General features: G+C 42.3%; 1 protein-coding gene across 1 annotated transcript in view; it reads right to left on the reverse strand.

Annotated features, from left to right (window-relative positions):
* OXCT1 (3-oxoacid CoA-transferase 1) overlaps window positions 1-15,549 on the reverse strand; it is a 145,243-nt gene that overhangs the window by 110,981 nt on the left and 18,713 nt on the right. Inside the window, 3 exon segments of the mRNA NM_213938.1 lie at window positions 836-942; window positions 6,450-6,599; window positions 12,010-12,145. Of these exon segments, the coding sequence (NP_999103.1) occupies window positions 836-942; window positions 6,450-6,599; window positions 12,010-12,145 (393 nt within the window).

Consider the following 15,549-nt stretch of genomic DNA (forward strand, 5'->3'; position numbering starts at 1 on the left):
TTTGCTACTATACAATTTCATTAATCTTTAAAAAAAAATACTAAGCGTTGGCAAACATTTCACCAAGGTGTCAAATAAGGTAGACATCAAGCAAAATGTCCTCTCTAGTTGCCACAATTAGTTATAACTTCAAAAACTGGCTGATTTCAAGAAATCAAATACAATATTAGTGTCAGGAGTTCCCGTCGTGATGCAGTGGTTAACGAATCCGACTAGGAACCATGAGATTGCGGGTTCAGTCCCTGCCCTTGCTCAGTGGGTTGACGATCCGGCGTTGCCATGAGCTGTGATGTAGTTTGCAGATGCAGCTCAGATGCCGCGTTGCTGTGTCTCTGGTGTAGGCTGGTGGCTACAGCTCCGATTAGACCCCTAGCCTGGGAATCTCCATGCGCTAAGGGAGCGGCCCAAGAAATAGCAAAAAGAAAAAAAAAAAAAAATTTAATGTCATACAGCATCTTCAGAAATAAAAATAGGAGTTCCCGTTGTGGTTCAGCAGTAACAAACCCAGCTAGGATCCATGAGGACATGGGTTTGATCACTGGCCTAGCTCAGTGGGTTAAGGATCCAGCGTTGTGGTGACCTGTGGTGTAGGTTGCAGATCCAGCTCGGACCCAGCATTGCTGTGGCTGTGTTGTAGGCTGGCAGCTGTAGCTCCAATTCAACCCCTAGCCTGGGAACCTCCAAATGCCACAGGTACAGCCCTAAAAAAACATAAATAAGTAAATCTTTAAAGATCAAACACATCAAGACATCCATTTTGCAATCATAATTTCAGAAATATAAAATTGCTGAGATGCATTACATTTAACATTTTTTTTTAAAACCACCATACTACCTGAAAGTCACGTTTCCAGCTTGGTCTGCCTTCCAGGCTTTCACCAAAGCAAAATCCCCTCTGATTGCTTCCTCCAAAATAAAGTGCTGACCATTAAATTCCCTCACCTGCAGAAGACAAAGAGGGCATGTCAGAATCTGCACAGGTCTGCTCTGACAGAGACAGATAACAAGGATACAAGCCTAGTGAAGGAAGGGTTTCAGAGGGAGAAGATCTAAATTGAGACTTCAAGGATTAATCATGTAGATGACCAGGACTTGGTCAAAGTAGCAAAGAGGGCGCTGAGGGAAGCATGCGCTGAGACCCATGTGCCAAGTCTCCGCGGCAAGAGGGAGCTTGGGAAATTTGAGGAACTGAAAGTTCTGCAAGCTTAAGGCACAGACTGTGTTTCTTAGCACTCACTTTAATATTTGTGTGAATAAGTTATACATTGAACATGAAAAATACCCTTTCCCTCCCCACCCCAGAAAAAGCTATGTAAGCTGTGTGAAGTAAGCAACACATTGTTTTTCTACCTAAAATAGTGGTAGAAAATCCATTCTCTCTCCCAACTAATCATCTGCTGAGATTTTAATTGGAATTCCAAAAATTTGTAGACTAATTTGGAAAGAACTGACATGCCATATCTCCCATCCATGAGCATAATCTAGGACTACATATTTTGAAGTCTTCTTTTGGTTCCTTCAATATTTCCATAATTTCCCAGAAAATAGCTTTGTAAATATTTTTTTTTAGGTTCATTCACAGGTGCTTTGTTTTCAATGGTACTGGGAATGTTATATTTTATTCTATTACAACTTCTTTTCTGTCATTGCTGGCCTAAAGGACTGCTATTGATTTTTGTATGTTTATTGACTTTTAATTCTACTCCAAATGGGAAGGGAGGGGAGAAGAGGCATGAAGCAAAACTACACCGTGGCATTTTGTTCCTTTTTTCTTCATGGGGACTTAGCACTGTAAACTGAAGCAAAGAAGAGGAGAAACAATGTCAATAACGGTTTCCATCACCACAAAGGATAGGAGCCATTTAAGGCTGAATTCCATTTTCATTCCTACTGCGCCCCCTAGAGGAAAAATTGCATGCATTTTCTAGAAAGAGTCAGTGGAAAGTTCAGGTACAGTTACTTTTCTTTAACTATAGTTTAAAACAGAAATCCTCTCTAGAGAACAGCTCCCTTAAAGACATTATCCCACTTTCCTGTTAGAAAAGGTTAATGAATTTAGGGAATCACTGATGAATGAAGATTATAGTAATGTGAATTTAGACTAATTATATAGTTAATAATATAATTATGTATTTAGTAATAATGTATTTAATAAGTGTATTTAATAATATATTGTTATTTAATTATATATTTATAATATATAAATATACATCTAATTATATATTTAATAACATATTTAATATAAAATATATTTGTAAGCTATACATCTAGTTTTTTAAGAATCTAAATGTATTTCAAAGTTATCACCAGTAATGATAATGATTTTATATACAGAGCTAGAAAACTACATATGCATATAGATATATGCTAACTCAGAGCAAAGTGAAAAAAAAATGGCATTTGTGGAGTTTCTGGTGGTGCAGCAGATTGAGGAGCTGGCAGTTGTCACTGCTGTGAGGAGGATTAGACCCCTCGCCTAGCAATTTCTGCATGCCATGGACATAAACAGAAAAAAAAATTGGCATTTTTTTTTCTACTCCAGTCATATAATTCCTGAAGGGCCTACACATCATCAGTTGCTAAGTATTAGCTATTCTAAAATTTTAAAACAAGGAAGGAATTGGTTTTGCCAAACTAGCTATTATATTCACTTGAAAGAGTTGGCACTTCAGTCTCCACTTCTGCATCTTTCAGTTCTTTCTTGAATCCACTATAGCCAAATTTTCACTGTTCCTGGAAAATCCTCTCCTCCAGAAAAATCACCCTTTAAGGTCACTAGTGACCTCCATGTTTCCTAATCCTAATTTCCAGTCCTCTGTGACCCACTCTAACATGCTTGATCACTCCCTCCTTTGAAAGTTCCCATCTTTCAAATCACCAGACTCCCCTGGGTTTCCTCTTTACTCACTGGACACTCTCTCCCATCTCATTTGGGGCTCCTTTTCCTCTTTTCAACCTTTTAATGTCAGGCCTTGGGAGTTCCCGTCGTGGCTCAGTGGTTAAGGAACCTGACTAGGACCCATGAGGATGTGGGTTTGATGCCTGGCCTCACTCAGTGAGTTAAGGATCCAGCATTGTCCTGAGCTATGGTGTCAATCACAGATGTGGCTCAGATCCCAAGTTGCTGTGGCTGTGGTGTAGGATGGTGGCTACAGCTCCAATTGGACGCCTCGCCTGGGAACCTCCATATGCCGCGAAGGCAGCCCTAAAAAAAAAATTAAAAATTAAAAACCAAATAATAAATGTCAGACCTCTTCTAAACCCTGAAATGCAGAAGAGGTGTTCTCTGTACTCCAGCCCCAGCCACTCACCTAGTCCACAGACTTCAATGACATAGGCTGACAGCTCCACAGCGCCTAGCCCAGCTCTCAACTCTCTGCAGCTGAGCTGCAGCCTGCTGAGAGCCTCCTCTCAGGGGCCAATGAGCATCCCAAATGCACCAAGTCCTAGACAGAGCTCTTCGATTACCCCCACATCTGGCCCATCTCAATAAGCAACACACTTGATTCTTGTCTTTTCTTATTCACTAAATCCTATTGGCTCTACTGTCAACATCTGTCCCAACTGCAACTATTTCTCACAAACTCCACTGTTACCACCTTAGTCTAAACCACTTTCCACTCCCACCTGAATTAATACAATAGCCTCTTCATTTTTCTCACTGCTTCTGTCCTTGTGTGCCCACCAAAAAACTCACTACCCAACAGCCACAGTGATCTTTCCAAAACATAACTCAGATCACATCACGCTCCCACCATATTCAAAATTATGGTCCTCTCATCACACTTAGTACTAAATTCATGTGATCTGGCCTCTCTTCAACCTCCAACCCCAACACTCTCTCTGCCTTACTCTGTTCCAGTCTCACTGCCTTGCTGGTCCACACGTGAGGCAAGCCTGCCCTAGGACCCTGTCCTTCTCCTTCTTTCTGACTAGAGCACAAGCCTCACCTCCACCTGGCTCACTCCTCTATCTTAACTCAAGTCTCTACCAAATGTCACCTCCTCCAAGATTTTCCCTGGCCCAGCCTAGAACACCTTCCTGGCCATTCATCATCCACTGCCTTCACCCCACTTGAGTTTTGCTCACAACATTTCCAGCATTGATGTGACGTGGTTGCTTATCCCTTCCTTGTCGGGTCCTCAGATACAGGGCACTTGTCTAGATGATCCCTTTTTCCACCGCACTTAGACCAGTGCTTGGTAAAGAGAAGGGCCTCAAGCACTATCACTGATCTAAGGAATTCATTCACTTCAAGGAAAACAAAAAGCTAACAAGAATGGTTTCAAGAAATTATTTGTTGGAGTTCATGTCATGGCTCAGTGGAAACAAATCTGACTAGTATCCATGGAATCTGACTAGTATCCATGAGGATGCGTTTTTGAACCCTGGCCTCGCCCAGTGGGTTAAGGATTCAGTGATGCCATGAGCTGTGGTGTAGGTCGCAAAAGAAGCTCAGATCCTGCACTGCTGTGGCTGTGGCCAGCAACTACAGCTCCAATTCGACCCCTAGCCTGGGAACCTCCACATACCGTGGGTCTGGGCAGAAAAAAAAAGAAAAAAAAAGAAAAGAAAAAAGAAAGACCAAAAAAAAGTATTTGTTGTACTCCTGGGGAATTCAGACAAAATTACAAAACTGCTAAAATCATACACCTGACTCCAGGCTGCTATGAACCCAGGTATTCAGAACAGATTCAGTCTCTCCTATATTCCCAGGATGAATTCATGCTATAACTTCCCACAAGCCCTCAAAGCATTCACCCAATTTTGCTGGGCAGCAATTTTTTTTTTTTTTTTTTTTTTTTTTTGTCTTTTTGCCATTTCTTGGGCCGCTCCTGTGGTATATAGAGGTTCCCAGGCTAGGGGTTGAATCAGAGCTGTAGCCACCGGCCTACGCCAGAGCCACAGCAACACAGGATCCGAGCCGTGTCTGCAACCTACACCACAGCTCACAGCAACGCCAGATCCTTAACCCACTGGGCAAGGCCAGGGATCGAACCCAAAACTTCATGGTTCCTAGTCAGATTCGTTATCCACTGAGCCATGACGGGAACTCCCATGGGCAGCATCTTTATCTACATTAACTAAAATCCATTTTAATAATTAGGTTTCTGTCTTTTACATTGTCAAAAACTTTTTAAACCTAATTAGGCCATAAAGAAAGAAGCCAGATAGTATATGAAAAATGTTCACAAAAGCTTTGAGTCAAAATAGGTCACCCTAAGCAGGAAGGCAAATCTCCAGATGGAGGAGGCTGCTGGAGACAAACACTGGACAGCAGGGGACAGGGACAATGACCTTTACCTTCCCTCAAAACACGGAGGTGCAGAGCTAACATCCCAAAATGCAGAAAGGTGAAAAGAGCCCTTGATTTACCAAGTTTTTGCTTCCCTAGAGATAAGTTCAGCATTTCTGCAGCCTTTGTTAACTCTCTTGAGTGATGTGGGCAGGGTGATGGGAAAAACACTAAAAATATAATCATGAAACGTTGACCTGTGTCATTTTAAAAATGGGCTCAAACTTAAGTATCTCCAATACCTGTAGCTAGAGTTCTTTTCTAATATGTGAATGAATTTACCTAGAGTAAAAACACTCCATCCTATCTAACTCTTTAAATAAAACTAAGTTATTCAGTCTACAGCTCTAATGTGTGTCCAGAATACAAAATGAAGGATAAAGGAGATAATATGAACCCTCTAATCCCATTATATGATTATAACTGCCCCCTGCTTTTTTTGTTGTTGTTGTTGTTGTTGTTGTTGTTATTGTTGTTGTTGTTGTTGCCATTTCTTGGGCCGCTCCCGCGGCATATGGAGGTTCCCAGGCTAGGGGTCGAATCGGAGCTGTAGCCACTGGCCTACGCCAGAGCCACAGCAACGTGGGATCCGAGCCGCGTCTGCAACCTACACCACAGCTCACGGCAACGCCGGATCGTTAACCCACTGAGCAAGGGCAGGGATCGAACCCGCAACCTCATGGTTCCTAGTCGGATTCGTTAACCACTGCACCACGACGGGAACTCCCCCCCTGCTTTTTTAAGATTGTAGACAAACTTGTATTTCTTTGGTTTTTTTCCCCCTTCAATCACGTCCGGGGGAGCCTAAGCATGCAGAGTTTAATATCATATACATCATGCATCTACTCTCTTTTCCACATAAACATAATCGGTGACTATAAATGCTCCTAAATGCCTTAAAATCTACCATGAAACTCATTTTGACTTGCACATCTTCTACGGATTAGTTTCTCTTTTTCTCATTTATTTATTCTGCTGTCTCTAAGTGACTTTAATTACTAGCAGATGCTCGGATTCCACTAGAAATTTTACCTAATGTGTTTACGTTACTGAGTGAATGACAGTGTTTGTTCCACACAGGTGTGGCTTTATACTTGCTTCCCCCATGGTTCCACCTGGAACCCTAGGCTCAGAGAGATATCCCGGCTCTTACCTCTCTCGGTTTACTGGCAATGGCAATGCTGCCGTCTTTGTTGTATTTGATCGGGGACCCTCCTTCTTGCACCAGGGTGCCATACCCTGTGCTGGTGTAAAACGCAGGAACACCTGCCCCACCTGCACGGATCCTCTCTGCCAGGGTGCCCTGCATGGGAGCAAATAACACCCATCAGAAGTTCATTCGTGGAGTTCCCGCTTTGGTGCAGTGGTTAACAAATCCGACTAGGAACCATGAGGTTGCAGGTTTGATCCCTGGCCTTGCTCAGTGGGTTAAGGATCCGGCGTTGCCGTGAGCTGTGGTGTAGGTCGCAGACGCAGCTCGGATCCCATGTTGCTGTGGCTTTGGCATAGGCCAGCAGCTATAGCTCCAATTCGACCCCTAGCCTGGGAACCTCCATATGCCATGAGAGCAGCCCAAGAAATGGCAAAAAGACAAAAAAAAAAAAGAAGTTCATTCATTTTTACGGCTGAGTAGTATTCCACTGTATATATGGAATACTACTCAGCCATAAAATGCATTCATCTGTGGACAGACAGATGATTATTGTGAATAGTGCTACTGTACAGCACAGGGAACCCTATCCAGTCTCTTGGGATAGAACATGATTGAAGATAATGAGAAAAAGAATGTATATATATGTATGACTGGCTCACTATGCTGTACAGCAGAAATTGACACACTACTGTAAATCATCTATACCCTGATTAAAAAAGATTTAGATATGGAAGGACTTTAAGGATTAAAAAAAAATTCATCATGCACACTTCTGTCTATGGACAGAGAAACAGGCTCGGTTCCTACTCTGCAGATGTTTATCAATCTAAACCATGCCTAGCAGTGCATATGAATATATTTCGCTAACACTCAGGCCAGAAGATCAGCTGAAAGAGTTCCCGATATGGCGCAGCCAAAACAAATCCGACTAGTATCCATGAGGATACGAATTCCATCTCTGGCCTCCCTCAGTGGGTTAAGGAACCGGGGTTGCCATGAGCTGTGGTGTAGGTTGCAGACATGGCTCAGATCCTGCATTGCTGTGGATGTGGCAAAGGCCGGCAACTGCAGCTCTCATTTGACCCCTAGCCTGGGAACCTCCATATGCCCAAAAGTACAGCCCTAAAAAGCAAAACAAACAAACAAACAGAACTGTGTTCTACTGTGAGCTGTAAGTAGAACCTGAATATTATCATTAATAATAATGTCATGATTATATAATAATAACAATGCAAAATGTTCAAGTTGTATTTAGAATTTATTCTAAACCACTCTCTTGTAAGTATTTTATCTACTACGTTATCTAGCTAAGGAAAAACCCAGAGTTAGGCTAAGAATACAACATACAGGTAAATTGCTTTTTAAAAGCCAAGAGTACTTCAAATTTTGTTTCAGAGTAGGAAGAGCTATATGCAAAGTTTCCTTGTACCTTTTTTTGGGGGGAGAGGGGTGCTATGCCTGTGGCATGTAGAAGTTGCCAGGCCAAAGATCAAACCTACACCATAGCAGTGACCAGAGCCACTGCAGTGACAACTCCAGATCCTTGACTTGCTCTGCCACAGGGGAATTCCTTTTTGCACCTCCTTTTGATTGGCTTTGTCCATCCAGTGATTTCAAACCTGATTTCCGTAGCTCTCTCCCATCACCAGATACCTTTCCACCCAGTTTTGCCAGAGGAATAACTCTGAACATTCCTGAACATTCCTGACTTGCTCCCTCACTTGAAACTCATTGTTATGGTCTAGCACAACCTATTCAGACTAAACAACTAACTAGTTAAGCAGTAGCATGAATAGGTTTAGATGTTAACGATGGTGTGTTAATATTATGCCAAACAGAAAATAATTTTCTACTTGAACTGGGTCCTTTAAATATTAAACCTGGAGTTTCCTAGTGGCTCAGCAGGTTAAGGATCCTGCCTTGTCACTGCCATGGCCCAAACCACTGTTGTGGCGTGGGACTGATCACTGGCTCAGGAACTTCCACATGCCTCGGGTGCAGCAAAACAAACAAACAAACAAAAACCAACAACAAAAAAACTAAACTCAAAGAAGGGACTAATGGTTGGGATTTCAGACATGGAGGAGGTGGGATATTCTGGGGAAGGATGGACTTGTGACATAACTGAAAACCTTCTAGATAACTGGTTCTTTATCTAGTGGACAGAAGGGACACTTCTCTGTGCTGTGGATAGTTTAATTAACATTCACAAAAATTAAGTCATCAAAACAACCATGATAACGCCCCCACATTAAAATATTTTTATGTCCACACTCTTTGAATACTTTATTCCTTCCTCTGTGCACAACAGGGCAGAGGCCTGAAAGTAGACGATTTCTACGTACAGACCCTCTGCACATACCAGCAAGCCTCCAACATCCAACCTCTGAGGGAGTCCAAATCCCTCCTGCTTCATCAGCACACCTCCCTGGCTCCCAGGCTGCTCGAGCCATTGTTCACTCATATGCCACTAAGATGGGGTGGGGGATACTTACTTCTTTTGGCTTAAAGAAAAGAATTTGAAAGAAATATTAAGAAAGCTCCTCTCCCACATATATGCCCCCTGACAAAATAAGGGATGATGCAAAAGTTAACAAAGGGAATTGGAAAGTTAATTTTCAAGAGCTCCACAAACCAAAGGATGTGCTATCTCAACCTATAATGTAAAGATGAAAAGTATATGCTATGAGCTAATTTACATCCTCACCCCCCAAAAAACCTCATACATTGAAGCTCTAACGCCCACTCTGACTGTATTTGGAGGTGGACCTTTACGGAAGTCAATAAGGTTAACTGCAGTCATAAGGGCAGGGCCCTGATCCAAGGGAATTAGTGTCCTTATAATAAGAGACCCCAGAGCACTCACTTGCATGTGTGCTTATGCTCGCTCTCTCACTCTCTCTTTCTCCCTACTCCCTCTACCAAGAACCAAATCAGGATTTCCCATTGTGGCTCAGTGGGTTAAGAACCCAACATAGTGTCCATGAGGACATGGGTTTGATCCCTGGCTTCACTCAATGGGTTAAGGATTTGGCATTGCCACAAGCTGCAGCATAGGCTGCAGATGCAGCTCGGATCTGGTGTTGTCGTGGCTGTGATGTAGGCCATAGCTGCCGCTCCTATTTGAACCCTGGCCTAGGACTTCCATACGCTACAGGTGCAGCTTTATAAGGAAAAAAAAAAAAAAAGAAAAAAGAAAAAAAGAATGAAATCAGCCTGTACCTTGATCTTGTACTTCTCAGTGAGTAATAAATTTCATAACAGTGAGTAATAAATTTCTCTTCTCCAAGCCACCCAGTCTGTGGTGTTTTGTAATGGCAGTGCAAGCAACACAGACAGTACACCTTTTGCTATTTTCAGAAAAAACTTTCGATGAAAATTGAGGAAATAGCAAGCATAGTACCATGCTGTGACAGGCACAGGTGCCAACCCTGCAGAGTGATCAGGTATGACCTGAGAAATAACTGTTCCAGGTAGAAGGAACAGTTCTCCCGTGCATGCTCTCTCGATAAGCACACATGGTGATGAAGTTATTGAAATTTTTAAAATTCTGCTATGTTACATTACGACCAATTTTGTCAGTGGGAATAATACAGTTTGTTGACAAAAGTAAAACAGAATGGTGGGCTCAGTTTCAGAGATGAAAGCAGGCCATGTCAACGTGGAAGACCAATGCACCCAGCCTGTAGACCCTTGTTTTACTCACATGGCTTCAAAAATTTCCCTCAGTGACAAACTCTCCCTCCAATCAGTTAGGATAGGAGATGGTGTATAAAATGAGTGGAAACTGGCTAGATCAGCTGCAGTAATTACTTGTTTTGTAACGGCTTCAGTTCCTTGGAGACCAGGACTCCGATCCCAGCACTTACTCTGTGATGTGGGCAGTTTTACTGTCTTCCATGGGCTTCACTTTCCTGATAGGTCTTGGCAAGACCAGATTCCCCAGAAATTTCTAATTCAATGATTCACAGGAGTCAACTTTTAGGAGTTCCCATTGTGGCTCAATAGTAATGAGCCCAACTAGTATCCATGAGGATGCGGGTTCGATACCTGGCCTCACTCAGTGGGTTAAGGATCTGGCACTTCAGTGAGCTGCAGTGTAGGTCGCAGACTCAGCTCGGATCTGAGGCTGTGGTGTGGGCTGGCGGGACAGCTCCAATTGGACCCCTAGCCTGGGAACTTCCATATGCCTCTGATGCGGCCCTAAAAAGGCAAAAAAAAAAAAAAAAAAAGGAGTTGACCTTTACGACAAGACTCAAATATTTCAGCAAGTCCTTTTGCATGATTCAGTGAAAAATATATTATAGTGCCAAACTTATTTTATCCTATAGCTTAGATATTTTCACTAGAAATACCTCCTTTTTTGGTGCATAGTGATAAAATATTAGTCCTCTGGCAATCAAGAGGTATGTCCTATAAACAAGTTTTCTTGATTTGGCAAAATAGCACTCTCTCTACCTTAGTCTCTTATATATCCCTATAAAGAAATTTCTAGAAGGAAAAAGGTAAATTTTAAAATAAGTTAGGTTAAGAACCTAACTAGTAACCCTGAGAATGGTTTAAGCCCTAGCCTCTATCAGGGGGTTAAGGATCCGGTGTTGCCACAAGCTGCAGTGTAGGTCACAAATGCAGCTCAGATCTGGCGTTGCTGTGGCTGTGGTATAGACCTATAGCTACAGCTCTGACTCAGCTCATAGCCTACATTTCCCATATGCTGCAGGTGTGGCCCTAAAAATAAAATAGGTTAGTAATAGAGTTCCCACTGTAGCACAGCAAGGTTAAGGATCCTGAGTGTCTCTGCAGGGTACGTGTTGGAGTCCCAGCCCAGATCTCCAGCCCAGACAGTGAGTTAAGGATCTGGTGTTGCCAAAGCTTTTCTGGCCCAGATTCATTCCCTGCCCAGGAAATTCCACATGCTGTTGTTGTGGCCGAAAATAGTAATAAAATAAAATAAGTTAGGAGTGCCTGTCATGGCTCAGCGATTAATAAACCCGACTAGTATCCATGAGGATGTGGGTTCAAACCCTGGCCTTGCTCAGTGGGTTAAGGATCCAGTATTGCCATGAGCTGTGGTGTAGGTGGCAGACGCAGCTTGGATCCCGAATTGCTGTGGCTGTGGCATAGGCCAGCAGCTACAGCTCTGATTCGACCCCTAACCTGGGAACCTCCATATGCCTAGGGTGCTGCCCTAAAAAGACAAAAATAAATAAAATAAGTTAGTATTATAAAAGAGGAGTTCTCGTTGTGGCACAGTGGCTAACGCATCCAACTAGAAGCCATGAGGTTGCAGGTTCGATCCCTGGCCTTGCTCAGTGGGTTAAGGATCCGGCGTTGCCGTGAGCTGTGGTGTAGGTGGCAGACAAAGCTCGGATCCAGCATTGCTATGGCTGTGGCATAAGCCGGCGCTGCAGCTCCGATTAGACCCCTAGCCTGGGAACCTCCATATGCCGTGGCAAGCGGCCCTAGAAAAAGCAAAAAGACAAAAAAATAAATAAATAAATAATAAAATAAGTTAGTATTATAAAAGAAAAACGGATTTTTTTTTTTTTTTTTTTTTTACCTGAGGTGTCAGCTCTACTTCTAATTCACCAGCTAAGTACTGTCGTTCAAATTCTGCATTTTCTCCCACGTATGAAGAGATCATGCGTTTTATCTGCTTGGATTGAAGTAAAAGGCCCAAACCAAAGTTGTCAACCCTAGAAGGAAAATGCAAGCAGCTTACAATCAAAGGAACATCTGATGGAACATTCATATCACTTATATTCAAAAACTTGAAAATGTATATGGCAAACCACTGACATTTCTCCTAACAACCTCCTTTCCTTCCACCTTCACTTCACTCTCCACCCTCCTCCTCACATGCACAAGTGGCCATTCCCACTCGACTAACTCTTTTCTAATTCTCAGGATTTATCATTCTCAAGTCTCTAGCATCCCCCTCAGTCAGTCCTGACAACACGGAGTTCCTTAAGGTAGTCTAGGTAACAGGTAACTGTCAACCTTCTGATAAACTTGTTCTAGTCCTACCTTTCCAATGCTGGATCTACTAACATTTCCAACACCACGGGTGTAAAAGAAATAGCTGCATGATTTATTCTTACTTGGTTCGAAAGAAAACTAAAACCTAAATACTAAGTGTCTTCCAGGAGTGCTCTTTTGAGATACGGGGAGAATTCCCTGAAGATTAATAATACACTTGTCCACTAGAGGGCTCCAAATCACTAAAGAGTCTTTTGGAAAACTGGTTACACAATGTTTTCTAGATTTGTTTTTTGCCTGTTCTTAATTAATACCTAGCTAGGCTCTCAGTTCTTCAGGTTAACAATTCTACTACCCTAGCTCCACCTGCAGCCTTCCCCAGCTCATCTTATGGCAGCCCCATCCTAACAATGTAAGTGATTTCTGACACACGCATTCCACATTAACTCAAGTGGAAAATTCGGATTAGTTTCAGAATCTATCCAAATCTGAGCAGTTCTCATTCCTGGGACCTCCGCCATCTCTTGCCCAGACACTGCAGTAAGCTTCCCTGTCCGCTATGATCTACTCACAAAACGACAGCCAAAAATACAAGTACAAAATATGTCAGATCAGGGAGTTCCCATTGTGGCACAGCAGAAACAAATCAAATAGTGTCCATGAGGATGCGGGTTCAGATCCCTGGCCTCGCTCAGTGGTTTGGGGATCCGGCATAGCCATGAGCTGTGGTGTAGGTCGCAGACACGGCTTGGATCCCACACTGCTATGGTGGTGCTGTAGGCCGGCAACTATAGATCCGATTCAACCCCCAGCCTGGGAACTTCCTTATGCTGCAGGTGGGGCCCTTAAAAGCTAAAAAAAAAAAAAAAAAGGTCAGATCCCATAACTGCTCTGCTCAAAATTCTGTTGGGATCCATTTATTTAGAGTAAATTTTACTCTGAATAAAAGCAAAGGTCTTGGAGTTCCTGTCGTGGCTCAGTGGTTAACGAATCCAACTAGGAACTATGAGGTTGTGAGTTTGATCTCTGGCCTTCCTCAGTGGGTTAAGGATCCGGTGTTGCCGTGAGCTGTGGTGTAGGTCGCAGACTCAGCTCGGATCCCCATGTTGCTGTGGCTCTGGTGTAGGCCGGCGGCTACAGCTCCGATTCGACCCCTAGCCTGGGAACCTCCATATGCTGAGGGAATGGCCCAAGAAATGGCAAAAAGACAAATAAATAAATAAATAAATAAATAAATAAATAAATCTGGAACTCCAGGTATAGGTCCATACTACATACCAGAATACATTTGGTCATTCATTGACTTGGGAATTTTTCTAACCACGCTTTCATGGATCTCTGTTTCACCTTTCAATCCATTATACATTTGAACTTAGCTCTGTCTGGAGATGATCTTTCTATATTTGTTGACCTTGGCTCTGGACACTGTGTGTATTTAACCTCTGCTTTATTTATGGACTAGCAATCTGGCATGGCAACCAAGCATTGCATAAGAACTTCAGCCCAGGTTACCACTTGATCATGTACAAATTTATGTTTATGCCTCAAAAAGTGTTGTTAGATAGCTTATAATAAGAGCGTTTTTCTTGCTACGTACTTTCCAGCTCACAAATTCCGTAGACATTAACTCTTATCTACTGTGTATCAGGCACTGACAATATAAAAAGGAAAAAGGCAAGGCCCTCGAACACAATAATAAAGAGAAAAAAGACATTTCTAACAGAAATATATATGTTAAAATATCTTGCAGTTTTTTGATACTAAAGATAATTTGGGTGAGCTTTCTTTTTTCCTTTTTAGGGTCACACCTGCAGCATATGGAAGTTTACAGAGTAGGGGTCAAATTGGAGCTGCAGCTGCCAGTTTACGCCACAGCCACAGCAACACCAGATCCAAGCCATGTCTTCACCTTATGCCACAGCTCATGGTGATTCTGAATCCTTAACCGACTGAGCAAGGCCAGGGATCGAACCCACAAACTCATGGATACTAGTCAGGTTCTTAACCCAGTGAGCAACGACGGGAACCCCCAGGTGAGCTTTCAAAGAGATTATCTTGCTTGCCTTTAATAGCCAATATTTTCCTAGCATGCCTAAAGAGAAAGAGACTTGATCTTTTTCCTGCAGTACAACAAATTTGGGTTTCAAACTAAGTGGTTAAATGAAGTCTAGAGCTAAGAATTCATTAAAGAGGTACAGTAAGGCAAAACAAAAATATACTTCATAGAAAACATCAATTTTCTGCAAATATTTTTTCATTTTCAAATCTGATTATTTCATTTTCTGAAATCTTATCAACTGACAATTCTAGAATAAATTGTCAAATGAAATTTTAATAATGAAGTTGCAACCAACAATAGGTTAATTTCCAAATATGCAAAACACTGATACAACTCAGTATCAAAAAAACAAACAACCCAAACAAAAATGGGCATGAGACCTAACAGACATTTCTCCAAAGAGGACATACAGATGGTTCGTGAAAAGATGTTCAATATTGCTAATTACTAGGTAAATGCAAATCAAAACCACAATAAGGTTATCACTTCACACCTTTCAAATTGGCTATTATCAAAAAGTCTACAAACAATAAGTGCTGTAGAGGGTATGAAGAAAAGGGAACACTCCTACACAAATGGTGGAAAGCAATATGCATGCAGTAGAAACTATACCTCACGTTTTGAATTTTGATCTTTTCTCAGGCTAGCAATATGCAGTGTGATATTCTGTTGATGCTGGGCAGTGGCAGCTGCAGCTCCAAGTCAGCCATGATCATGAAGATGACACACTTACACCTACCCTGTACCCGTACAACCATTCTATTTTTCACTCAGTACAATATTCAATAAAACAGGTTTTGTGCTAGATGATTTTGCCCAACTGTAGGCCAATATCAATCTTCTGAGCATGTTACAGGTAGGCTGAGCTAAGCTATGAGATTCGGTGTATTAAATGCATCTATGACTTAGGATATTTTCAACTTTTGATGGGTTTATTAGGACAGAACCCCACCTTAAGTGGAGGAGGATCTGTATAAGGATCTGGCATTGGCACTCCAATGGCTCAGGTCACTGTTGTGCTCTGGGTTCGATCCTTGGCCTGGGAACTTCCACATGCCACAG

Source organism: Sus scrofa, chromosome 16 (genome assembly GCF_000003025.6).
Source record: "Sus scrofa isolate TJ Tabasco breed Duroc chromosome 16, Sscrofa11.1, whole genome shotgun sequence".
NCBI classification, from domain to species: domain Eukaryota; kingdom Metazoa; phylum Chordata; class Mammalia; order Artiodactyla; family Suidae; genus Sus; species Sus scrofa.